The sequence below is a fragment of the Ochotona curzoniae genome, unplaced genomic scaffold (assembly GCF_017591425.1).
Source record: "Ochotona curzoniae isolate NIBS_2020 unplaced genomic scaffold, NIBS_Ocur_1.0 scaffold_3890, whole genome shotgun sequence".
NCBI lineage: Eukaryota > Metazoa > Chordata > Mammalia > Lagomorpha > Ochotonidae > Ochotona > Ochotona curzoniae.
In genome coordinates, this window is record NW_024467115.1 from 35742886 (window position 1) to 35769850 (window position 26965).

The 26965-nt window shown below is 50.2% G+C and overlaps 1 protein-coding gene across 1 annotated transcript in view; it reads right to left on the reverse strand.

Annotated features, from left to right (window-relative positions):
* SERAC1 (serine active site containing 1) overlaps nt 1-26965 on the reverse strand; it is a 35752-nt gene that overhangs the window by 3195 nt on the left and 5592 nt on the right. Inside the window, exons 2-15 of the mRNA XM_040965284.1 lie at nt 24233-24324; nt 21235-21271; nt 19669-19805; nt 18515-18604; nt 17619-17750; nt 16588-16709; nt 15355-15483; nt 8956-9069; nt 6720-6882; nt 4778-4928; nt 3372-3513; nt 2602-2696; nt 1583-1680; nt 338-520 (exon numbers count right to left, since the gene is read on the reverse strand). Coding sequence (XP_040821218.1) covers nt 338-520; nt 1583-1680; nt 2602-2696; nt 3372-3513; nt 4778-4928; nt 6720-6882; nt 8956-9069; nt 15355-15483; nt 16588-16709; nt 17619-17750; nt 18515-18604; nt 19669-19805; nt 21235-21271; nt 24233-24323 — 1684 coding nt within the window. The 5' untranslated portion in view covers nt 24324. The remainder of the gene's footprint in view (nt 1-337; nt 521-1582; nt 1681-2601; nt 2697-3371; nt 3514-4777; nt 4929-6719; nt 6883-8955; nt 9070-15354; nt 15484-16587; nt 16710-17618; nt 17751-18514; nt 18605-19668; nt 19806-21234; nt 21272-24232; nt 24325-26965) is intronic.

A 26965-nucleotide genomic window follows, 5' to 3' on the forward strand; every position in this document is an offset into this window, starting at 1 on the left:
TCTCCTTTTTCCTATAAATCTGACTTTCCAATAATAAATGCAAACTATAAATATAAATATTAAAAAAAGAAAAAGCAGCAAAAACTAAACCTTGTGAAACAAATGTTTCCAAGGAGAGTCTGAGCCCATTATGCACAAAACATGAAATGAGACAGAAACAAGTGTCAGAAAGTTTGTGGACAGTGTATATTACTGCAAAACTGCATGGACTGTGAAGCTGCACCGAAATGACATTTGCCCCTCATTTCACGAGCTTTCTGGAGTCCCCTCACACAGTCTCCTCCCCTGGAACTGCGGGAGGAACCCCAGCTTCCCTCAGGGCCCCAGGAAGACTCACCCTTGCTAAGCTCCTTGACCTCGAGCGAGGGGAAGAGCAGGTAGCGGATGTTCACCGAGTACTCGGCCAGGTGGGAGCCGTGGTGGGGGACGCTGTAGAAGATCATGCCCCTCGTGTTGTTGATGACCGTGCTCATCTCCGGCTTCTTGGCCGCCTCCACCAGCATCTTCTTGACCAGAAGACCTGGCCCCGGGGAGGCAGGACACACGTATAGGCTCGTCTCGGTCCCTCCATGACTCAAAACCAGGAAACCCAAGGCACAACAGGAGGTGCGGGCACAGGTGCTCGTTTCCAAAGCGCTAGAACCCCAGTTCCCAGCACAGAAGCAGGGAAGCAGCACAGAAGCTGCCAATGCCCTGGGACATCCCTGAGCCCCAAGAATTTACAGCACAGTACCACGGACTGGGACGACTCTGCAAGGCCACCTGCAGGCCACACGCTGCCAGCCCTAGACCTGCACTCCCACTTATGCATGCCAGGTGGCCTCAGCTCTGGTGAGCTAGGATGGCGATGACACAGCACCAAGCAGGCCTCTGTGGGAAACGACATCCTCCCCCCCCCCCACAGCACGCCAGGCTTCTGTGGGAAATGCGTGCAGAAGTTGCCCCTCTGCCATCCTTCTACCAGATCTGGAACCAAGAGTGAGATACACGAACTCCAGGGACAATGAGAGCAGATCTGGACACGCCGACAACAGTGTCCACCTGTCTCCCAGCAAAAGCCTAGCTCAAACCAGAAGCCGAGGTGACACCTGGAGCCCCTTCCGTGGCTGAGGTGGGCAGGGCTGTGAGGTGCCTGTCTGCAAGGCATACAGGGGTAGGGGAAGGGCATGGGAGAGCAGCCACAGACAGGCCTCCCACGCCCCCTCCGGGGGACTGGCATACATGGTCACCTGGGGCTGTGGGCGGGGACACCCAGCACAGCCCCTGTGATGCAGAGGACAGGGAGGAGGAAGGGAGCCCAGGGTCAGACAGAAGGCTCCCAGCTGGCCGACGGATGCTGCCCACAGCCACTCATCCCCAGGATGTGATGACCCACGGCCTTCCTGAATGGCTCATGACGAGCTGTCCATTCCCCCAGATCAACGCCGAGGAAGGAGAGGAGTGGGTTGTCAGACTTCCAGTCTGGTTAAAGATGCAAGCCTAGGGGTGGCAAGGGCCACCAGCTAAAGACAGGAACATGAGGGCGGTCAGCATGGTGGCCAGGCCACTAGCCACATGCCATGGTGGGAAGGACCACGCTTACCTCCCATGCTGTGTGACACCCAGATCATCGGCCGGTCCCCAACGCCAGCAGCCCTAAGCTTCCGAAGGAGCTCATTGCTTCTGAACGCGATGGACTTCCTGAACAAAACAGAGACAGCAGGTGTGAGGCGAAGCCGGGGTCTGCACATGCTTCTTGTAACTGCTACGTTTCAGAGTGAGGAACACCTCTAAGCTAAATTTCTGAAATCTCTCTTTCTTTCCTAATAGCCTCATGTTGGCATAACCAGGAATATCTGTTTACAGGTGCTGTTTGGGTGTCTAACTGTGCCTGTGGTTCCCAGGGGTCAAGGCCGGGCCTCATCCCCTGCCCTGTGCCAGTTACATGTGCCCTTTCCCATTCCAACACCTGCCAACATCAGCACCACAAAGATCGCTCCCTCTGGCTGCTTGTAGTCCTTGCATGTACACTGCAGTCACTAAGCTTTCCTCGTGTCAGCTGGCCGCTGAGGAACTGTAGGAAGCTCCTAGCGTCAAGAGGCCCAGAAGGAATATTTTTTAAATTGAAAACAGAACTCTAAAACCATCTGGTCTGAAGTGTCAAACTGTTTGCCTCTGGACACCTTTCTTCAAAAGGAGCCTGGCATCTCACTCCCTTACCCTGAACCATCCAGACCACCTGCGTGGGGTCTGGTCCAGGGCGCAGTCCGCTGGTGTGGATTAGATGGGCTCCATGTGCAGAGGGAGCACCACAGGCCAGGCACACAACCTGCCCAGGCTCCCTAAGCCCAGCCTCAGGCTCTCCGCCTCCCCCACACCAGGGGCGACGCCTGCCCATGGCTGCAGAACCCACAGACCTCAGCCATCACAGCTGTACAGCAGCCAGGCTGGGAACCCAACAAGGTGTCTGGGCTACTCCTACCTCACTGTGCAGTCAGAGCTCAACCCGTTCATTCCTTGCATGGACATCCCACCTGTGGCATCTGAAGGTTGGACATCACCTCCCACCTGCCAGGACCTGCATGCAGCCTGGGCCCCAGAGCCTCTCCCTTCTCACATTACCTTTCCATAGGGCACCGGGCCCGCCAGTCACTGAGGCTGGTGTCGTACTCCACCGATATGATGCGCAGAGCTGGACAGTCTCTTGCTAGCCATGTCTGCACCAAACAGAAGGCACATGAGCACCAAGGCAGCCCCCACCACCAACCTGGGCCCTGCTAGCAACTGCACCTTACAACTGAAAGCCCCCTGCAATGCTGACCTCTAGCTAACCTGGGCATCAGAGCCAAGTCAAGAAGATGGCAAAAAACATGCACTGTGTTATCTTTGTGTGTTCCCAACGTGACATCAAGGCCATCAAGGTGCCAGGAGGATGGCCAGGCCCATGCTGCAAAGAGGACCCACGACAGGGGCCTGACAGTGGTGACGTGCCCTGTCCCAGGGTGCTGTGCTGGGGGCCTGGAAGGGTGATGGCCCTGCCCCAGGGTGCTGTGCCAGGGGCCTGGAAGGGTGATGGCCCTGCCCCAGGGTGCTGTGCTGGGGGCCTGAGAGGGGTGATGGCCCTGCCCCAGGGTGCTGTGCCAGGGGCCTGGAAGGGTGATGGCCCTGCCCCAGGGTGCTGTGCTGGGGGCCTGAGAGGGGTGATGGCCCTGCCCCAGGGTGCTGTGCCGGGGGCCTGGAAGGGTGATGGCCCTGCCCCAGGGTGCTGTGCTGGGGGCCTGAGAGTGGTGATGGCCCTGTTCCAGGGTGCTGTGCTGGGGACCTGGAAGGGTGACGTGTCCTGCTCCAGGGTGCTGTGCCAGGGGCCTGACAGGGTGGCACACCCTCCTTACCTTGGGCCAGCACGTTGTATACCTGTCTTCATCCTCCACAGCCTTTCCAATTACAGCCTGTTCGCTGTCCTGCTGGCGCCAGGTTTTGAATGCTGCTCCCATAAGGCCATGAATAAAAAGGACATCGGCTTTAATGGGCTGACTGACAGGAGAGAGTTTTAAAAAAAAGCAGAATAAATGTATTACTGCTATGGTAGCAATTGACATAGCATTCTCTTTGGACAGCACGTTAGCAGGTATAGCTGTTGTCAAATAAAACACAACCAACAGTGGATACGGGACACACAGGGCTGCCAAGGTGCCCTGGGGGGACACACAGGGCTGCCAGGGCTGTTGAAGTGCCCTGGTGGGAGGACACACAGGGTTGCCGAGGTGCCCTTGGGGGGCACACAGGGCTGCCAGGGCTGCTGAAGTGCCCTGGTGGGGGGACACACAGGGTTGCCGAGGTGCCCTGGGAGGAAGGGACACACAGAGCGGCCAAGGTGCCCTGGAAGGGGTTTTGGAAAAGGCATACTGTCCACTGCTCTCCTGATAAATGTGGAGGAGGGGCCTCGAGCCAGGCAGACCAAGTACAGCCGAGGGCAATGACTGGACATGTGTCAGATGCCACAGGCAGGCTGCCCTCTACAATAAAAAGGTGGCACACATCAGTGAATGTATCTAAGGCATAATATAAGGGATTTGCAAATACAGCTTTAAAGTCAGTGTGTTTCAAAGAGATTTTCAAAAACTTACTAAGGAAATTTGATGACTATCAGAAAGAGTGCAAAAGAGATTTTAAAGAAACATTCTTTAGATACAACATATTAAAAATTATAGGTTTTACATTTAGTAGCAAGTTAAAGTACATACAAAATTATTCAACACATTTGTAAGATACCTTGCCATAACATTTCAGATTGGCATTAGCCATTAATCCAGGATTCAAATGTTTTAAAACTTCCTATTTTTTTTTTGAGGATTTTTAAGAAGAATTTTTTGAAGACCCAAAGTATATATACAGTTTTCACTGTAGTCTTTCTACACTTGTTGTCTCAGCAAGGATACAATTGGGCTAGAGCAGCAATAACTTGAAGGTTCATTTGACAATGGATACAATGTCCCTACCCTCCTAGACAGAACCTCTTCCAGAAAGCAAAGGAGCCGCACACACGCCCGGCCCACACGCACGCCCTGACAGCAGGGAGATCCGCTCTGCAGAACCCACCGTGACAGGCTGCCTGACAGGCTGCACGATGGGGGAAGTGTGCCCCCACGAAGCCGCCACTTCTGCCAGCGGCCACCAGGTCACACCCTGCCAGTCCTCCTGAGGCTCCCTGCAGTGCACACAGCTTCTGACTCCGTAAGGAACTGAACGCTTCTAAGTCACACAGAAAACAACACAGAGGTGCCTGCTGGCTCCCCACCTGGTGCGACACTGGGGGTGCAGCACGTACACGCCGTCCTGGTACTTCTCCTGCACGGTCTCCCGGTCCAGATTGGCCAGGGTTCTGGCAGCATGAGAGGCCTCCATTATGTGGCAAGACTTCAGTGCTTCCGCCATGAGGGAGACCCAGCCTGGCGAGAAACAAGCCTGGTGAGCTGCTAAGACTCCAACCCATCCGCCTCACCCCACCTGGGGAGGCTCCACGGACACGGAGGAGCTGGCCGCGGTGACTGCTGGTCATCTCTGTGCTGCCCAGTGATCCTGAGCCCACGGCATGGCACTGTGCCATCCCCAACCACAGAAATAACACTTTAAAGTTTGACATATAAAACGAAAAACAGACAGTCAACAGAGAATTCCCTTTATAAAACAAAGTTGCCAACAGACTCAATATACAAGACACCCTGGGAAGGTATAATGTAGATGTATGCAAAAGGAGGAAATGCGCTGCAGATGATAAGTACATTAATACAGGACTTCCCATTAAGTTCATTAAATGTCGCTGTGTGTTACCATGAAGTAAATGTGTCCCTTCCAGAACCCAGGGGTTTCCAGTGTGATGGCAGTAAGGAAGTGGAGAGGGGTGATTAGGCACCCCTCCCCTTGACAGGCCAGACCTTAACAACAGGCGGCTCTTCACACTACATCGAGCTAGGCTGTAAGCCAACCTTGGGCTGTCCACCACGGCAGGAGGGTGCCGTCAGAAGGTGGGCGCACTCTGCCCTGCTCTCCAGGACCTTTAAAATATGGCACAAAAAAGAGGAATCAATAAAATGCACAGAAAGGAGAAGGGAGAGTAATTGTAAATTTTAAAGAGTTACAAAAAAACACGGAGGAAAATGCAACAGAGGTCACATTTAGTTCTCAAAGCACAACACATTCAAAGTATCTGCTGACCAATCTATCAGACTGCACCAATGCTGAGAACTGCTGCGGAGGGGAGCTGCTCGGAGGCGCACAGGCAGGGTCTGAGACGCGCCTGTAAGGGTGTGATGGACAGGAGCGTGCACACACAGAAGCATACAGCATTGTATGTGCTTCTGCATCTGTGGGTACATAACAGAGTTCCTGAAGGAAATGGGCCTGACTCCATCAGAAAATATGGAATGACTCTCCAGGATGACAAGAGGCCAGCTGGTCAGAGCGTCCACTTGCCAAAGCTGGGACATCAGGCATCAAGCAGAAAACACAGGAGTAAGCTACAGACCATTTACAAACAGGGATCCACGCACCATGCTGATAAGGAGAGAGGAGGGCGGGGAGCAGCAGAGAAAGGGGGACAGCCAGATGGCTCCTGCATAAGGCCAGAGGGGACAGAGAGAGACCACCCAGAACTCCCAGCTTGCTTGGATCAAAGAGAAAACAGAATCATAAGAAAAATCCCAGGGAAGGAGAGAAGATGGGAGGATGGGGGATGGGATGATGGAAGGATAGGGGGATGGGCGGAAGGAAGGGTGGGAGGGAGGCAGGGATGTGTTAGTGTGTGTGTGCGCGCACACACGTGCATGCATGCAGAAAGAGAGGGTGAGAAGGCTTGTGCTTCTGGAAGAACATCAAATGCTGGAGAGCAATGGGGAGGGTGTGCTAGGACAGGGACTTGGTTGTGTGGCCACCATCCGGTACAGACGGGATCAGAGAAGATCTCAAGTATCCGTTCGCAGCTTCTTAGCTGCAGGGGGACATGAACCACACCATGGGCCTCTGTTTCATCTGATGATGCTCCCGGGTTAACCCAGCCCCACCAGAAATCAAACAGCCCATCAGATGGTTATCATGGCAGCACTGTCTCTTGTGTCATGCACACACTGATTATCCTGGCTGTGGGGCGTGAGGACCCTTTCCAGCCCTAAGCACAGCCTGTGGAAATGACCCCTGTGTGAGTGATGGAGGTGGGGGACCCAAGGGCCGACCGATGCCTGTACCTGAACGCACAATGGTGGGGTGCAGGTGCTCGTTCAGGGCCATGTTCCCGATGATCCGCAGGATGTTCCTCTGCACCTTCGGGCAGTCCTTGTGAAGCCGGTACAGCCTCTGCAGCAGCTGCAAGCCACCATTGGCTTCGATTTTATCGCAGTGCGTAGCGATCTGGAGCAACAGGGGAGTGTAGGCTCAATTCACGGGGCACAGTCTACATGAGCTGACAGCACCGCGCCGTGGGGAGCACCAGGGCGTCACCCAGAACTCTCGCCTTCAAAGTCCTGAGGGAAAATTACTCCACCAACGCCTATCTCAGCAGAACTTCCAAGCCTTATTCTGAAGTTACCCTACTGAGCGCCTGCTTCCTGTACGACAAAGCTGTTGGCGTCTAGAGTGAGACTTTGGCTTACAACTCCTGACTGACTTGGCGGGCTGTGCCTCTGCACACAGGGACTCAAGCAGATGGGAACACACGCCACCTGCGCCCTACTCCCACCTCACAGGATGCCCGCGGCCTTGGGGCTGGCCTAAAACTCAGGGGCTGCAAACATACTTTTTTAGAAAATGAAACATTGAAGAAAATGGGACTTTGGTTGCTAAGAAGAGAAAGAAAAGGAAGCGAGAGGAGAACCAAGATTTTAATTTATTATTAAAATTAATTTATTATTAATGTATTATTGTAATTAACGTCACAGTTTGACAAAGTGTCAGTGGGTACAGCCTTGTCTGTTACTGATATGGCATCGTGTCATACAGATGGGATCATTCTCATTTACAAATTTTTAAAAAGATTTATTTATTTATTTTATTGGAAAGTCAGATTCACAGTGAGGAGACATACAGAGAAAGATCCTCCGTCCAATGCTCACTTCCCAAGCTGCAATGGCTGGAGCTGAGCTGATTCGAACTGCACACACGTGGGTACAGGGCCCCAAGGCCTTGGGCCATCCTCTACTGCTCTCCCAGGCCACAAGCAGGGAGTTGGAAGCAAAGAGGAACAGCCAGGACATGAACCAGTGCTCACATGGGATCCTGGTACATACAAGGTGAGGACCCAGCCACTGGGCTACTATGTCAGGCCCCTAATGGTTTTTTAAAGTTTTTTTTTTTTTCAACTCTAAGTACATTGGAAAGCATGCCTTTTAGACATCTTTCAGCAAGACACGTACTACCTGGATCTGTCACATGCCATATATGGCGCGTTGTCCTCACAACAGCCCACTGCTGTGGAAACTGCCCCAAGCCACAGCAGCCGGGCTGGCCTCCCAGCGTCCATCTCGCTCACAGCCCTGCACTCCTCGGCTTGAAGCTCAGCTCCTCATCTCACGCGGAAACAGAGTGGCCAGAAAGCGTCACACTTGCAAGCCACATGGGGTGGCTCTCACAAGTAAAATATGCAAGTGAAAACTCTAGGCTGCTGCCCTGAGGATGTGGAGTGAACCCCTCACACCAACCTCAAGAGAGACACAGGCTGCGCCTGGCAACGCTGTCCTCCGTGCCAGCTCTACCAGGCGCACTGGCTAGAGGCAAGCAGGGAGCGTGCACGTGCCCCACTGCCCCGGGCAGGTCTGTGCCCTGTGAGCACAGGCTGATATTCTTTTATCTTTTAAAGAGTGAGGCTGGCACTGTAGTGCAGCGGGTAAACTGCCACTCCCAATGCCAGCATCCTGTATGAGCGCCAGGTCCCGGCTGCCCCCATTCAGTCCCGCTCCCTGCTAACGGCTTAGGAAAGCAGAGGGGGATGGCCCAAGTGCCTGGGCCCTTACACCCACGTGGCAGAACCAGAAGCAGCTTCTGGCTCCTGGCTTCAGCCTGACCTAGCCCCACTGTCACAGCCATCTGGGGAGGGAACCAGCAGGTGGAGGACCTCTCTCCCCGCCTCTTTCTAACGCTGCCTTTCAAATACACAAATCTTTAAAAAAAATTAACTATAATCATCATGGAAAAGTTCCATAATGCTAAAAACTTGGAAAATCATAGTATAGGTGTTATAATGCAAAACAACCCAGTCGTCTAACATATCCTTTTCTTGTCTCGCCACATCTTCGGCAGCTGTGTGAGTGGTCACCCTGATCAGACTCTGTAAACGACCTGCAGAAGGCAGCGGAACACAGAGCTCAAAGGTGAACGCAGCGTCCACCGGCAACCAAGAGGAAGCCTGTTTGCAGAAAAACCTGGCAAAAACGAAACTCACACACTGGTGCTGAGTCCTCATTGCCTGCTGGAAAACCCGTGGCTTACCTCGGAATGCTTCACCATGGCTTCCAAGCAGAACATCTCCACTGTGGCAGAGGGAACTTCACCAAAACTCTCGGCGTAAGGAAGGCCGTTCCCGCCGAAGCACCAAAGGCCGCCCTGCAACCGAGACGTCACAGAGGAAAAACAACCATTCTCAACAGAAAAGTCCCCAGACTTTTTTTAAATCTCAAAAACACTGTTGAAACTTAAAGGGAACTTTAAACAATAAAAGCACATGGAATTGCACACCCAGGAGAGCGATTTTTTCATTTTTGTCACCTTTGAGCTTCTTTCCATTCTTTCCAGGGTCCTCTTGTCCCACCCGTGCTTCCTCGCCGAGCAAGAAACCAGTGTCGCTCACAATGTTATCCTATTCTTTCAAAAATCCAAAATTGGTATATTTTTCTGATTATGCTAATAGAGTACACTTAAAGTAAAATAGCCAATTTTTTTTTTAAGATTTATTTTATTTTTATTGGAAAGGAGGATATACAGAAAGGAGGAGATACAGAGAGGAAGATCTTCCATCCCATGGTTCACTCCCCAAATGGCTTGCAATGGCTGAGCTGAGCCAATCCGAAGCCAGGAGCCAGGAACTCTTCCAGGTCTCCCACGTGGGTGCAGGGTCCCAAGGCTTTGGGCCGTCCTCAACTGCTTTCCCAGGCCACAAGCAAGGAGCTGGATGGGAAGTGGGGCCACCGGGATCAGAACCAGTGCCCATATGGGATCCCAGTACGTGTAAGGAAAGGACCTTAACCACTACACTATTGTGCCAGGCCCAATCACCAATATTTCTAACAAAAGAAAGAAAAGCACTGCTGGATGGATCAGACACCGACAATATGACGTGTGAACTAATTCTTCCCAGGTTGGAATTCAAATTCATGAAAGAATAAAGAATAGTCAGATGAGTTGTGAAACAAAGAAGTGAAGACCATTTATTCCGAATAGATAGGAAAACATGTTGAGGGGAGAATGGAAACTTCTCAGCTTGGTTCACGGCTGACTTCAGTGACAGCATGCCACCTGCAGCAGGGAGCAAACCAGCAAAGGCGCGGAACAACCCTACCACGTGTGCAGCAACACTCCATGCCCTCGCATTCCTCCTCTTGCCACGGCGACCTCCTGAGGGAACAAGCCTGACACTGGCTGCTCGGACACCACAGCGCAGCCTGCTGGGAGGACAGCCTGGCAGCCACCGTCAGAGCAGCACCTTCCCATCCCACACTCCGGCGGAGGCACAGACGCCCACGCTCAGGCACTGTGGTTGGCTGATGACAGCAGAAGGACTGACAGGCACTTCACCTCCATCAGGGGAGGGGGTGCACAACGCATGCCATGCAGCTGAGAAGAGAGGTGTTTGGTTTAGCAGTTAAAATACGAGTTAAGGAGTCAGCATCGTGGCACAGTGGGCTAAGCTGCCACTGGCAACAATAGCACCCCTGCTCTGTATTTTGGCTGCTTCATTTCTGAGCTAGCTCCCTGACAATGTGTCTGGGAAGTAGTGGAAGACAGCGCATATGGGGAACCTGGATGGAGTTCCTGGCTCCTGGCTTGAACCTTGCCCGGCCCTGGCTGCTGCAGCCATTTAGGGGAGTGAATCAACAGCTGAAATACTCCTTTCTGCCTCTCTTACCTCCACATTGTAAATCAATCAATCTTAAAAAAAAAAAAAAAAAGAGGCATGAGTTGAGATGCCCACATTCCACAGGAGTGGGTTTAACTGCCCGCTCCTGAACCTGATTCCCACTGGCACAGACCTAGCACACGGCAGGAGATGGTGTGCTCCCAACACGGAGACCTACGCCGAGTGCCCAGGATCAGCCCAGCCACCTCCTCTACACTGCAGCCATCTGGGGAGCGGAATGGCAAATGAGAGCTCTGTCTTTCCCTGGGCCTCTGCTTCTCAAATACTCAACAAAAATATTTGAGTTTGGGCCCGGCGCGGTGGCGCAGTGGTTAAAGGTCCTCACCTTGCACGCCCGGGATCCCATATGGGCGCCGGTTCTAATCCCGGCAGCCCCGCTTCCCTTCCAGCTCCCTGCCTGTGGCCTGGGAAAGCAGTCGAGGACGGCCCAAAGCTTTGGGAACCTGCACCCGCGTGGGAGACCCGGAAGAGGCTCCTGGCTTCGGATCGGCATAGTATCGGCCCGTTGCGCTCACTTGGGGAGTGAATCATCGGACGGAAGATCTTCCTCTCTGTCTCTCCTCTCTGTATATCCGCCTTTCCAATGAAAAAAATAATAAAAATAAATCTTTAAAAAAAAAAAAATATTTGAGTTTTTCCATATACTGATGTGTACCAGCCTGAGATGAGTCCTTAAGGGAGAGTGTGCGAGCAGGTGCTGAGTGTATGCAGGTGGCCATTTGGGGGGGCAGACAAAGGAACAGAGAGTGAGGCATGGGAAGATGGGGGAGAGGGGTATGGATGGCCTGTCTCCTTGAAGCTTCACCTTGGAACCCGAACCCTAAATGCAGACGCTAAGACAGCTGTCTGGCTAAAGAGGTAACTGCCAGGAAGTCTTTTCAAACATCCCTATAGAAAGCCCGACATTTTCTCCAGGAAATACACTTAGGATGTAGAAGGTTCTAGCGTCAAGTCACAAGGTCCAGGGCTCCAGCAATTTCCAGTCAGATTTTCTTCACGCCTTCTCCAACACAGTATTGCTCGAGGCTTGAAGACGCCCGGCTCTCGAAAGGCCCTCGCCATCAGGGCTTCTGAGGCACCTGAAGGCCAGCCACTCTCTCTAGCACTCAGGGAACGGCACAAGGGAAAGCCTTTCCCACACACACAGCACCACAGTCTAGCACCTTCCCGTCACCTGAGCACTCTCCCAATTTTTTTTTTTCTTAAGATGTATTTATTTATTGGAAAGTCAGATATACAGAGAGGAGGAGAAACAGAGAGGAAGATCTTCCATCCGATGATTCACTCCCCAAGTGAGTGCAATGGCCGATGCTATGCCGATCCAAAGCCAGGATCCAGGAACTTCTTCCAGGTCTCCCACGTGGGTGCAGAGTCCCAAGGCTTTGGGCCATCCTCAACTGCTTTCCCGGGCCACAAGCAGGGAGCTGGATGGATGGGAAGTGGAGCTGCCAGGATCAGAACCGGCGCCCATATGGGATCCAGGCATGTTCAAGGCGAGGATTTTAGCTGCTAGGCCACACCGCTGGGCCCTCAATTTTTTTTTTAAAGACTAAATATATTTGTTCTGTAATGTACATTCCAGAGCCACATTGTAAAAGATATAATTACTCAGAATCTCTGTCTTCTTTTCCATGCTATCAGTCAGTATTGAGGATAGCTTGAAATCTATTTTTAATTCTAATATTTAATATTTTATTTCATTTAATATTTATTTTGTTTAAAAAAAAGAAAAAGCATAACCAGAGTAAACAACTTTATAAAGATCTCAGAAATATCATATGCCAAATCTTATGAGTGCAAAAAACAAAACAAAACAAACAAAAAAAAACCCCTCCAAATTCTTAAGATTAAATAAATTTATAGGAATGTTAGAATGACAACATGAAAAAAGTAATGGGTGGGCCCAGCGGCGTGGCCTAGCGGCTTAAGTCCTCACCTTGACTGCACGCCTGGGATCCCATATGGGCGCCGGTTCTAATCCCGGCAGCTCCACTTCCCATCCAGCTCCCTGCTTGTGGCCTGGAAAAGCAGTTGAGGACAGCCCAAAGCCTTGGGACCCTGCACCCATGTGGGAGACCCGGAAGAAGTTCCTGGATCCTGGCTTCGGATCGGCATAGCATCAGCCGTTGCGCTCACTTGGGGAGTGAATCATCGGATGGAAGATCTTCCTCTCTGTCTCTCCTCCTCTCTGTATATCTGACTTTCCAATAAATAAATAAATCTTAAAAAAAAAAAAAACGGGCCCGGCACAGTGGCGCAAGTGGTTAAGGTCCCCGCCTTGCATGCCCGGGATCCCATATGGACGCCGGTTCTAATCCCGGCAGCCCCACTTCCCTTCCAGCTCCCTGCCTGTGGCCCGGGAAAGCAGTGGAGGATGGCCCAAAGCTTTGGGACCCTGCACCCGCGTGGGAGACCCGGAAGAGGCTCCTGGCTTTGGATCGGCATAGCATTGGCCGTTGCGGCTCACTTGGGGAGTGAATCATCAGACTGAAGATCTTCCTCTCTGTCTCTCCTCTCTGTATATCCGCCTTTCCAATAAAAAAATAATAAAAATAAATCTTTTAAAAAAAAACATAATGGGTAAGGCAGGAAAGTTTATAGGTGTGAGCAGGGATGTGGCAGGTGAACCACTGAGGCAGAGCAGAGGGGTGCGGCCCAGTCCCCGTACTTGTGGCGACCCATCATGTCTATGGATAGCCTTGACCAGCCAGGCTGGCACTCTGACATACACAGCCTTGCTGGTGGAAGCTCTGCCCTGGTTTCTGTGTGCCTGATGAGAAGGGGAACTACAAGAACAAAGGGAAGGATAAGGAAGTGGGTAAGAAACCACTCAGAATGAGAGGCCTGTGGTTTCTCAGATGGAACTCAGATACCCACAATGGACTTTAATCAAAACTTAAAATGCGTGTGCAACACTACTGAGAAAACGTAAAGATAATTCACAAAGGGTAACTCTGTGCTAACCTTGAGTCTGAGAACACGTGAAAAACTCAAGAACTGACAGCAACCCATTTCAGATACACAAAACAGGGCCTGGGCTGTGGCATGGTGTGCTAGCTTAAGCCACCGCATGTGGTGCCAGCATTCCGTATGAATGCTGGTTCAGTTCCGGTTGCTCCACTTCCAATCCAGCTCCCTGCTCACATGTATACCCAGCACCTGGGGTGCTGACTTGGATCCTACCTTTACTAAGAAGTACCTTGGAAGAGCAGCTCATCTACACGCTAGGGCAGGAAGAACCTAAAAGAGCAAGCGGTGGCTTCCTGTTGCAAACAAAGGCTTCCCCAGAGCCAGGCTACCTGAAGCATGAGAGGCCCAGATGGAGCGCCTGACCCTGGCTTCAGCTCAGGCCAGCCCTGCCCATTGCAGCCATTTGGAGAGTGAGCCAGCAGATGGGAAAACATCTCCCTGCCCCTCTGCCATTCAAAGAAGTCAAACAGGTTTTTTAAAAGTATGAAAGGCCTGCAGCTTCTGAGATGCGATTCAGTACAGCGGATGCCAGGAGTGCCCCACTCTGTGGAGAGCAGGTTGAGGCCTCCAGGAATCCCAGCCCTGGAAAGGGTTGGCCCGAGCATGACTGTCCACCAGCCCATACACACCAAGACAGCCTGTTCCTGCTCAGACTTGCGGGTGGCAGAAGGAGCTGCAAGGTGAGCTGAGAGAAATCACAACTCCAGAACCACACCTTAACAGAGGCACCTGCTTTTATTGTCTTACTTCTGTGCAGCGAGAACTCCAAACTAAGAAAGAAACACAGAGCTCTCTAAAAATGATATTCTCAAGCTATCCAGCAGAAGTGATCCAAGTACTGCTCTGTAGAGATAAATTCCCAAGCAGCTGAGTGAAAGTAAACTATCTAGGCAAACATCTGACCAATGGTTAAACCCACATCCCAGCTGGATACCTGGATTCAGGTCCTGACTCAGTTCCTGATCCAGCTTCCTGCTAACATGCTTCCCAGGAAGTAAGTGATAGCTCAGGTCACTAGTTCCCAACCACCCACATGGCAGACCCACATGAGCTCCTGGCTCCTGGCGTCAGCCAGTGCGGGCATCTGGCAGTGAACTAGCAGACTGTAGATCTGTCTCTTTATCTTTCAAATCAGCAATTCTTTCATTAAAAGAAAACAATCTGCTCAAAAATCAATGCCACCCCAAACACAGTCATACACTACTACACTAACAAAATATAGAGCTGTGAAAGAGGTTTTCAGATCATTCAGGAAATGCATCAGTGTGGAAGAACAGTAGAGATGATGACACAGAGAGCAGAGAGCTAAAGGAAGGTGGAGAAATGGACTCAAGATTCTTCCAAAGGGACTCGCGCAGGGACCGTAAGCAGCTGTGCACGGGAGGCAGTGACCAAGCAGAATCCCTAGTCCTGTCCTTAGTGACTGGGAGGAAGCTCTATCATTCACCGAGAGGCGAGCCAGACTAAAGGAGCAAGAGCTTGGCCAGGGGTCAACCTGTTAAGTTCGGGTTCCTTCCACACATTCATAGACTTCAACACTCAAATACAGAGCTGCAGCTAGAAGCAAGGCTGGGACAGCTCTTGCATATCCTGGCATCTCAACAGTATTCTACATCCTGCAGACTACCTGCCGGGCATCCTTTAAGGTGCAATTGAAGAGGACCTGCTGGAAGCCAGTCTCTGAAGCAGAGGGAGAGCTCTTGTGGTCTGCACCTCTCCTGCACACTCAGTGACAGTCTGGCCCGGGAGGCAAAGGATGTGACTGTATGAGGAAGTGAACGAACCTTCTGAGCTGCCAGACTCTGGCTGCTCTCGCTCAGAGCTGAGGTGGTGAAGTACCGGATGCACTCATCCAGCTCCGTCTGAGGCAGAGAGGCCAGCAGCTGCCTGAGCTCCTCTTCGAGCGAAGAATCCTGCAGCAATGGACACACAAGGCCATCACATGGGAGCGGGGCCCACAGCACAGCAGCAGCACCCCACGGCATCACAGCAAAAGAAATACACACACACACACACACACACACACACACACACACAAATTAGTGCTTTTAACCTTGAAAAAAATCACCCAGTGAAGTCAGAGAACAGTATTGTCATGGAAAATTCTACACTTCTACACATCCACTGCTTCAATCTGGAATACCTACTGTAATTAGAAGCCTCGGTTTTCACTTCAGGCCGGCTTCCTGACACGTGCAGGCAAAGGGACTTACTCCACCCCTTCTAACCAGAACGACTGTTGTTTTTTAATACTGTTTTCACTACTACATTTTTTCTCACAATTTCTATCTCGTGTTTTCTCTCTTTTTTTTTTTTTTCTCCAAAGTGCATTGCTAATAGGGAGAAAGAGAATACTGGCCTACCTGTATAGAAAATGACACAAACAAAAAGGGGTTTTAGCTCCTTGGCAGTGGTTCTACCAGGTGCTATTCTGCGCCCCAGGAAACAGCAATGACTGGAGACGCCTTTGGTTGTCACTCCTGGGGACGTGACCTGTGCTGCTAACACCTGCAGTGCCCAGAAAGCCTCTTACCCAAAATGTCAGCTGTGCTGGGAAAACTCACAGCAAATTTACAACAAGGGGTCAACTTACAGACGTTCCTACCCCATGAAGTTACTCAAGGAATGTAGCAGGAGCAGGAACTTTTATGTTGCTCAGGGCCAAGGGATCTTTTATAAACATCATTCAAGGCCACGCAAATTTACCAACCTACAAATCAGACTGCTGCAGATTCACCGAGTTAAGTCCCACCTGCGGTTGCCGTGGCAGGCTCAGACCAAACAAGTTCCCCAGGCTCCCACAGCCGGCAGGCCAGTTCTCCGCCCCTGGGGTACACACACTCTCACACCTTACTGCCCACTCGGGGGCTGGGGACTGACGTTCCCCTGAGAAGCACGATTTCAGCTCGACATGCTCATTTCCACACTGAGCCCATAACAGCTTCCTGGCTTTGCACCCAGAGTAAAGATGACATATTAAAGTACTGCTTACTGTCTGGATTACCTTATTTACTTACTTCCTTTAGAGATGGCAAAGGAGGTGGTGGGAGAAAAAAGCGAAGATCAGTCTCTTTGCTTCGTGCCAAACCGATAAGCGTCCTGGCATCGCAGGCTTGAGCCACGATCCTGTACTGGTAATCTGAGAAAAACGTGTGAGGGCAGCAAATCAGCTCACACTCATGCAAGACTCAAAAAGCAAACTATTGGAAAACGCTCTCGTGTAAAATCTCCCAGCTATTTTTCAAAACTACACCTGGACCACTGTTCACTAGGCTATCACACCAGACCCTTCAACAAACTTCTTAAAGTACCCCTGTTTGTACGCAGATAAAACTTGGCTCCGGCTGAAAATTCATTTAGATAGCTAGGCCAACAGACAGACAACTAAACATCTCAGTTTTAGGGCTGTTCTCTGGCTGCCAAGGGGTTTTCCTCATCCTTCACCACTGGAACTGCTCCATAGATTTTTGAAAATATTTCTTATACACGAGTCTATAAAGACTATCTAAATTATTTCCCTTACTGAATCTAATTCCCTTCTAATTTAGGTCAGAAACCAATAGCCAGGTTTGAGCACCATGGCACAACAAGATAAGCTGCCACTTGGCACATTTGCATCCTGTATCACAGTGCTGTTTCAAGTCCTGGCCACTCTGTGTCTCTAACCCAGTCTCCTGCTAATGTACCTGAAGGCAGTGGAGGAGACCCCAGGTACCTGGGCTCCTGGACCCATGTGGGAGACCGGGAAGAAGCCCCCAACTCCCGGCTCCCAGGTCCCGGGGCCTAGCTCTGGCCTGGCTTAGGCCCAGCTGTTATGAGTATTTAGGGAGGAAATAAGTAAACAAGAGATCTCTCTCTGTCTCTCTGCCTTTCAAATAAATAGTAAGTCTTATAAGAGAGAGGAAAAAGCAGGGAAGGAAGGAAATAAATAAGGAAGGGACAGGGAAGGAAGGAAGGAAGAAAGGAGAGAGAAAGAGAAAAGAACAGGAGAAAGGGAAGGAGGAAGGGAGGGCGGGCGAGCCAGAGCCGACCCTGGCAGGCCCCGTACCTTGCCAGTGGTGGGCCTTGGACAGCTCCTGCACGGCCTCCAGGCGCGCAGCCTTGTCGTCCAGCCTGCTCTTCCGCAGCAGCAGCCACACGGCACACTCGTGGTCTTCCACATCCACTGTGCTAAACGGTTCTTGGCAAACAGAAAAGCCAAGAATCCAGCTGAGGTGAGCAGGCGCGACAGCATGCTCTGTCTCACTTTCGAGATGGGCACTGCCAAGCATGTGGAACTTCCACGGGAGGGTCCTGTTCACACACCGGCACTGCTCTCGGTTCAGCCCTAATGCCTGGCTATGATTAGCATGGACTTCAACCACAATGCCATCATCGTCCCTAAGATCAGTAACCAACACCCACCAAAGTCATCCAGCCTCACTCCATTTCCAAATTTCCTTCAAAACTTCCTTCATGTTGAAATGTCTTTAGTCTCTCGTAATTCTAACACATTTTTCTGCATTTTCTTCTTCACGATGCCAATGTTTCAAGACATGAGGTTAGATCATCTGTAAACTTGCCTGGCTGTGAAATCCACTTTTTTTACATAGTATTTTCATTATGAAAAAGCATGAGAGGTATTTTCCAACAAATTTGAACTTCTGAACACACAAGAAAGAACAGGGTTTACTGAATCTCAGCATTTACTTAACTCTCTGACAGTAACACATCCAGAAAGATGAAAAGGATGAAACAGCCAGAGGAGTAGCCCCTAGAAATCAAACCAAGCCTAAGATTAAGTATGCTCAATAGAGCGTTACTCAATTTGTCATAACTGTCAGAGAAATGTTAATATAGGAGGGTTTTTTTTAAAAAAATAATTTCAGGTTGATCATTCACATGGATTTCAGAGCACCAGAGGTTTCCAAGTTATTTACTCGATGCTTGACATTCAATACTTACCAGCAAACGGGTTCCGGAAGATCTTGGCTGATACTGCCAAAACTTTTCTCACTGCTTTGTGAAGTTCTTTTCTGGCCTGGTAGGCAAACCCTAAAATAGTTGCAAACTTAAATAAAATCTAGATCATACTCTTAATGTTATACTCTAATACTTTAAAGAGAACGGTGTAAACCACAAGACTTTATTTTGTTTCACAAAAAAACTTACAAGATACAGTCTTTGGCCTTTTATTATCACTATTAAGATATTAAGGTTGGGGAAACTCTAAGCTCCAGATTTCAAAACAAGATTGCTTCTCCAAGTATGGAAAAAGTAAAAACAGAACAGTAACACTAACGTATGCTATCACAAACCTCTTACCCCTAACAGAGGATTGGCAACCCTAGGAAAATGTCCCTTACAGTCAGCCCATCTTGAACCAACCGGGAAGATACCTTCCCAAAGAGAAGAAGCCTACCACATTATAGCAAGCTCAAACAATTATCAACTGCACATGCAAGTTCACAGAAACTCAGGAAGGTGATAATAACAATCTCCAGTGTCAGGGCAGCGAGGTGACAGCCCACAGCGAGGGCAGCAGCAGGGCCTGCCGCTCTAAAGGAAATCAGTGCTAACAGGCACAGGTTGGCCTGCGGTGCAGGGGCCAGAGATGTGACTCACAGGCAACCCAAACCAGGAAACACACACCGACTCACTCAGCATCTGCGAACGAGGACCAGGATGCTGACAGGTGAATGTGCTAAGTAGTAATGGCAGGCTTTCTAGCCTTAGTAGCAGATAACAGGATGCTGGTGTTCGGTCCCTCTCATGAGTCTGCTTTGCATGACTAAATCCTCTTAAACAGAAACACCCCTGAGCTAAATGACACTCCGGTGTCTGCACCCACCACGCCGACAGCCAGCGTCTCGACTGATGGACATAGTAAGGTGAGATTTTCAGGTTCAGACCACAGTAGCCTGATGGTTTTCATTTACTTCTAGAAGACATGGGTTAAGTAGGAAACCTAACATGTGGTCTTCAACAATTCTTTAGACCTGGTTCTCCTTAGGCTCGGTGATTCATAGGAGTAGGCTGAAGCTATCTTCTTAATACTGCTTTAAATAGACACATTTTAGAAATTTTTCACAAAGGTGGGGATACTTTAAAGAACTCACCAAGGTTCTCTCTTTTATCTAAAGAGACTCTGTGCAGATATATGTAAGATTTCATCTTTTCTCGCTCTACCACCTGCGTGTCTAACGTCAACGATTTCTTCAAGGCCAGAACTTCATAGGTGAGAAACAAAGAGCCTCTTAAAGAGAAACAAAAGTCACCGTCAGCACAGGATCCGAACCCAGCCAAAGAGCCAGTCTTCTCTGAGCTTCTTAGAGACACAGAGTGTGCGCAGGGACGTGCGGACGCACAGCCCCCTCAATGAGTCACGCAGACCCCGCAAGCGCGAGAAGCTGGCAGGAGGACCCAGGCAAGCGCGAGAAGCTGGCAGGAGGCCGCCAGCCCATGGGGCGTCCCACCTCAGCTCAGTCCCACCATCTCCTCTCCACAGTAATTACTATTCTGATTTTTATAATAATTTTGCTGGTTTTTTTTTTTTTTACAACTTTATCACCTACACACACGCATTATGAAGCAGCAGAGCTCAGTTTTGCCTGATTCTGAATTTTGTATGAAGACACACTATATTCTCCTTCGCTCAGCCTTGTCTTTGTAACTCATCCAGTCACTGCAGGTAAACACAGCTCCCGCGCCGTAACTGCACACAGCCTGTGTTTACCCACTGCAGAGAGACCACGGTACGGTCCCCCTCCACCACAGGCAGACGTTTAAGACAGCTCAGGTCTGAGTCTGTCCCAACACTGCTGTTACACAGCTTGCACATTCACACCGGGCACACGTCCAGATGGAGACTGACATACTTCCATCCCAGTTCAGTCTTGCCAGATAATGCCAAAGGCTTTTGCTCCAACATTAGCCAGTTCCTACTTTTATCACCAGCAAGTTAAAGTGTCTGCTTTCTTAAAAGCTATACCTAAGGTCAAATTTCAAATATGCCACTTACCCACAAATGGGAAAACAATCTTTTCTTTCTAACTAGACTGACCTCCATGCTCCCCACATCCAGACGAGATGCTGCGCTTCCCCTGGACTCGGCACTTGGCAGCGCCAGCTGTCCTGTGCCCTCTCTGACCCGGGGTTTCTACCCAGATGCAAAAGAGTGAGTCACAAAGGCCAGAGCCTAGCTGGCCCCCAAACAACTTGCATCTAAAGCTGCTTTTGTGTTTATCCTAATTTTAAAAAAGTACTAGCAAATATAGTCGCACAGTATCAGACAATCATTGACCATCTGTCCACCTCCCACCCTCTTCCAAGAGGAACGGGGAGCCCTGCACCTGCCCAGGACAGCACGCCCACACTCCTGGTACGCTTTTCTCAGTCAGCGGCTTCTCCTTCCAGGACAGCTTCACGGCGCTCTGAGAATCCCCCGAAATAACTGTGACTACAGCCACTTCTGACCTCTTGGCCCACTCCACAGCTTGGCATGCGAGGTCACGTAAAGGCGCACTGTCCCCCTGCGACAGAGCCAGGTGCCCAGAGTCCTCCCTCACGCTCGGACCCAGGAAAGATCAAGAGCTGACAGCCATCCGTCTGTCCTCTCCGCGGCCCTAAAGTGCCCTCTGACACTTCAAACTCAAGCCGAGGAAGACTTCACAGCTGACACTTACCCTAAGATAAGTGATCCAGTAAACTTGATCAGATTTCCTTCAAAGAGAAACAAAAAAAGCCAATATGATCATTTGCATTTTTACAAGTCTGGCAGGAAATGGGTAATGGTGTTGACCTTTAGCTAATTCATCCGCAACTTGGTAAGAAGCCATTGCCTCTTCTATTCATAAAATCAGGTGCAGCCTGCACGTGCTCTATCCCCAGGCACAGCAAGTCAGTCAGCAAGCACTGGACCCAAAAACATTACCTGCACTTCCAGCGTGGCATTCCCACCCTCCCCACCCCCCACCAGATCTCTAGAGACCCTAGACCCTGGGCCACTTCTGGAAGCGCCAGGACTTCAGAACGTCCAGGGGGGGTAGTATGTCTGGAAGCTCACGCCCCTTCTCAGTTAAGAATCAACTGAAGAGGGACTGGTGAAATAGCTCATGTTGCTAAAATCCTCCACCTTGCAGTGCCAGCATTCCAAACGGATACTGGTTCGAGTCTGGACTGCTCCACCTCCCATATCCTGGGAAATCAGTGGAGGATGGTCCAAAGCCTCGGGACCCTGCAACTACGTGGGAGACCTGGAGAAGTTCCTGGATCCTGAATCCTGGCTTCGGATCAGCTCAGTTCTGGCCAATGGGGAGTGATCCAGTGGATGGAACATCTTTTTGTCTCCCCTTCTCTCTATAAATCTGCCTTTCCAATAAACTAAATAAAATCTTTAGAATTAACTGAATAAAGGAATGGGGAGAGGGTGGTGTCTTCCCATCACTACTGCCACTAAACTATGGGCTGTTTAGTCAAGTGGCCACTCCCAGAGGAATTACAATTGGTGGTGGATCAGCACCACGGGCAGGTAGGCCCATTTAAAATACAGGTCACAAGACTGATTACAAATTTTTCTTTGGAATTTGGAAAAAAAATTTGTTATTATTATTTTTTTAATTAGAAAGGCAGAAATACAGAGAGGAGGAGAGACAGAGAGGAAGATCTTCCGTCCAATGATTCATTCCCCAGGTGGCCGCAATGGCCAGTGCCATGCCGATTCAAAGCCAGGAGCCAGAAACTTCTTCCAGGTCTCCCACGTGGGTGCAGGGTCCCAAGGCTTTGGGCCGTCCTCAACTGCTTTCCCAGGCCACAAGCAGGGAGCTGGATGGGAAGTGGAGCTGCCAGGATTAGAACCGGTGCCCATATGGGATCCTGGCGTGTTCAAGGCAAGGATTTTAGCCGCTAGGCCACGCCGCTGGGCCCTGGAAAACATGTTTTATATTAAAATCAGTAATAATAACCTCCTGGCAGAGAGTGGTAACTGCCATCCAGCCTGATTACCCACAGTCAGCTAGCTCCCCTGCAGCCCCCTGGGGCCCCTTGGAGATATCTCTGGGGCCCGGAAGGCACACAGCCTGCTTCCCTAACATGAAGTAAACCCGTCGCTCATGAATTTGCTGTGCTAGCGATATGAGAAAACCTCCCTTCTCTGTCCCTATTTCTCCTTTTGTCTTTAGAACACAGAATCGGAATTTTCTGGAGGAGAAGGATTTATCCTAAAAACAGATCGGTCTTCAAAATGACGAGGAAACTCCATGGGAGCAGGGAGTCCGTCAGTCAGCACTGCCCTCTGTGGCTCCCAGAGCAGAATCCGGCACGTCGTGGAGGCTCAGCAGCTAAATCCTCGCCTTACACATGTCAGGATCCCGTATGAGCATTGGTTCATGTCCTGGCTGCTCCACTTCCACCCATCTTCCTATCTGTCGCCTGGAAAAGCAGTAGAGGTTGGCCCAAAGCCTTGGGATCCTGTTCTTGTATGAGAGACCCAGAAGAAGGTCCTGGCTCCTGGCGTCGGATCAACTCAGTTCCGGCTGTTAAAGCCATTTGGGGAGCGAACCAGATGATAGAAGATCTTTCTGTATCTCCTTCTTTCTGTAAGTCTGCTTTTCCAATAAAAGTTAATCTTTAAAAAAATTGTATTTATTAGAGCCAGCATGGTGGCTCAACAGATTAATCCCCCACCTGCAAGTGCAAGCATCCTGTGTGATCCCGCTTGGAGTCTCAGTTGTTCCACTTCCAATCCTACAAAGATGCTCTAAGTCCTTGGGCCCTGCACCCATGTGGGAGACGTGGGAGAGGCTTCAAGCTCTGAGCTGTGGACCTGCCCATCTCCAGCCACTACGGTCTCTTTCTTTTCTATAAATCTGTCTTTTGAATAATAGAAATAATAAAAAGAATCCTTAAAAAAACAAATAAAAGAAATAACAATGCTCAGAGGAAATAGACAGTTTCATTCTTCCATTCCACAAATGCCATTTTTTAATTTTATTTTTATTGTTAAGACTTTGGGCCATCTTCAACTGCCCTGCCAGGCCACAACCAGGGAGCTGATGGGAAGTAGGGCCACCAGGACAAGAACCAGATCCCATATGGGATCCTGGCATGTGCAAGGTGAGGACCTTAGCCACTAGGCTACCACACTGGGCCCAGACAAATGCCATTTGATCACCTACTACACACCATGTATAACAACCTAACGGATATACAATGATATACAAGGTATTGCCCTTGCTGAGTAGTGCAGTCTTGAAGAGCAAGTTGAACTCTCTGGAATGACAAGTGGCATGTGGAACCTGGCCCAGGACGTCAGGGGAAGCGTGCTAAGGGGAGGCCAGGCTGCAGTGTGCAGAGCAGATCACAGCAGGTGCCAGCCCCGACAGCGCCAGGACAACCTCCCTCCTCCTCGCCCACTGCAGTCCTAGGACCCAGCACTGTGCCTGCTTTCACAAAAGCTTATGCAAAACCTGCTGAGGGAGAAAGCAGGGCTAGGTCAGCTTAGAAGGAAGATGGACCTGACAGGGAAAATTGAAAAGGTCTAAGAATACAGAACACGATGGCCCGGGGCCTGCACAGCTGATGTGTAAACAAATCGGAGCCTTTTTCGGGGGCTGAGTGAGTTTTGTGGGTTACTGCAGAGCCAGCCCACATCCTGTCATGCTCCCTGTAAGGAACTGCACTCACGGATCTCTGTCCAGCGCGTGGGAATGCGGGGCGAGGCGGCGGAGCTGGCGACGCTTCGGCAGCAGACGGCGCAGTAGGCAGCCAGGGCCATTCTGTAGAGGGGAAGAAGCGCTCAGATTCAGCATCTCACTAAGCTCCAGCACTCTGAGAACGTGCTGCCATCACCGTACGTGGCCCACGGAGGCAGACCTTACAGCAGCAGAAAAAAACCTCTCCAATTTAAAACAAAAACATGCCTCCCTTAAAAGGAAGAAGGGATGTGCGTGTGGCCAGTTAAGACACCCACAGCTCATGTCAGAGGACCCGGGCCCGATCCCCGGCTCTGCCCTCGGCCCACATCAGGGGACCCTGGCCTGAACCCAGCTCTGGCCTCGGTCCATGTCAGAGGACCCGGGCCCGATCCCCGGCTCTGCCCTCGGCCCACATCAGGGGACCCTGGCCTGAACCCCAGCTCTGGCCTCGGTCCATGTCAGGGGACCAGGGCCCGAACCCCGGCTCTGCCCTCGGCCTGCGTCAGGGGACCCGGGCCTATTCCCTGGCTCTGGCTGCAAATCCCAGCTTTCTGTTAACACAGACCCTGGAAGACAGCAGCAATGGCTCAAGTGGCTGGACTTCTGCCACCCATGTGGCACATCCAGACTGAGGTCCAAGTCCCAGCTTGGCCCCTCAAACACTGTAGGCATCTGGGGGTGAACCAGGGGATGGGGTAAGTGCTCTGTCTCTCAACGAATAATTTTTAAAAACCTGAAAGCAGATTTATTAGAACAGCATTTTGCTTGTACTTTGATTATTCTTCAAACTGTACCCAATTCTGAAGCAATGAGGATATAGGAAAATACATATTATTAAGCAGAATATGATGACATTTAAAGATTAAATGCCTCTTGAGAAAAAAACAACACACGCAGGGGCTGCTATTACAGATAAAGCCGCTGCCTGCAATGCTGGTTCCTGCGAGGGCCCCAGTTTGTGTGTGGACTGCTCCAGTTCCAATCCAGCTCTCTGCTTCATGGCCTGGGCAGCGCAGCAGAAGGTGGTCCATGGGTCTATGGCACTCACGTAGGAGACCTGGATGAAGCTCCCGGCTCCCAGTTCGGCTTGAGCCAGACCTTGCCACTGCAGCCATCTGAGGAGTGAACCAGCGGACAGAGAGCTCTCCCTCACTCTGTCAATCTGTCAAACACATGCAGACATAAACATTTAAATCCACATGTATGTATGTTTATCTCTGATGACTGAAGGTCCCACAGGAACAAACAGCTCTAAATGAAAGATGCACGTGGAACCCGTGGAAATCCTTGGCCCTCGCCAGCTCCTTCAGGATGGTTCCCAACACTGCTCAGTCTCTTTGCAATTTAATTATGAACTGCTGGCCAACTCACTCCCCAGCTGAGGCTGATCTGAAGGATGGGATCACATCTAGAACAAGTCGGTATTCTAGAATCCTGTTAGAGTCCTGTGACGCTTGTGGTCATGGAATTGTTATAAAGGAATACAGGGGACGAGGAGGATCCCAGGTAAGAAATGATTCCTTGGTTCGGGATATTAAACCAGTAAAAAAACAAAATAAAAACTCCAGCAGCTTTCTAGAGGTTAGGAATGGGAATTACTTGCTATACATGAATTTTAAAAAGCTCATCAGAAATAACACACACACATCAAGAGAGGGTTTCAACTGTTTAATTGTGATTCTATAACAACGATGGGTGACTAAGCCAACTAGCTGAAACAACAGGTAAACATGTAAAGGTCACTGTTTTTTTTTTTAAATAAAGATTTATTTATTTTTATTGCAAAGTCAGATATACAAAGAGGAAGAGAGACAGACAGGAAGATCTTCCGTCTGATGAGTCACTCCCCAAGTAACCACAATGGCTGATGCTTCACTAATCCAGAGCCAGGAGCCAGGAACTTCCTCTGGTCTCCCACACTGGTACAAGAACCCAAGGTTTTGGGCCGTCCTCGACTGCTTTCCCATGTCACAAACAAGGAGCTGGATGGGAAATGGGGCTTAGGGGATTAAAACCAGTGCCTATATGGGATCCTGGTGCGTTCAAGGCGAGGACTTTAGCTGCTAAGCCACAGCCCCGGGGTCCAAGGTCACTGTTTTAAAGGTCATTGTTAATTCTTTTCTTATTGATCTGTTGATTTAAGTGGGCTGATTACTACCACTTTTCTATAAGAAGCAGATAATGATAGAAATGGGTCAGCATTGTAGCTTAGCGCATTAAGCTGACACCTATAATGATGGCATCCTTTTTAGGCTATGGTCTGAGTCCCAGCTGCTAGCCTACTAACGCAGAAGATGGCCCATGGCTTGGGCCCCAACACCCATATGGGAAACCCAGCTGAAGCTCCTTCCTCTGGCCTGGCCTGGCCCTGGCCACTGTGGACGTCTGACCGAGCGAATCGGTAATGGGTAGATAGATCTCTGTATCTCTCCCCTCTGTAACAGTCTTTCAGATCAATAATCTTTCTAAAACAAATCAATATTTCTTTAAAAAATGATAAACACACTGTAATAAAGTAGATCTTCATAAAACCATGGCAGAGTTAATGTTCAGATTTGCATTTTAGCTTTCGGTTCTTGAAAATTGTGCTAGAATTGTAGGACAAAAATGTGGATTGCTTCTCCGACCTTGACCCCTACCAGAGAAGGTCAATGGTGAAGCACAGAGCTAGTCCTCAGGGTAGGGCTCTGCCTGCAAATCTTTCCTAAGCTTATTAAACTCT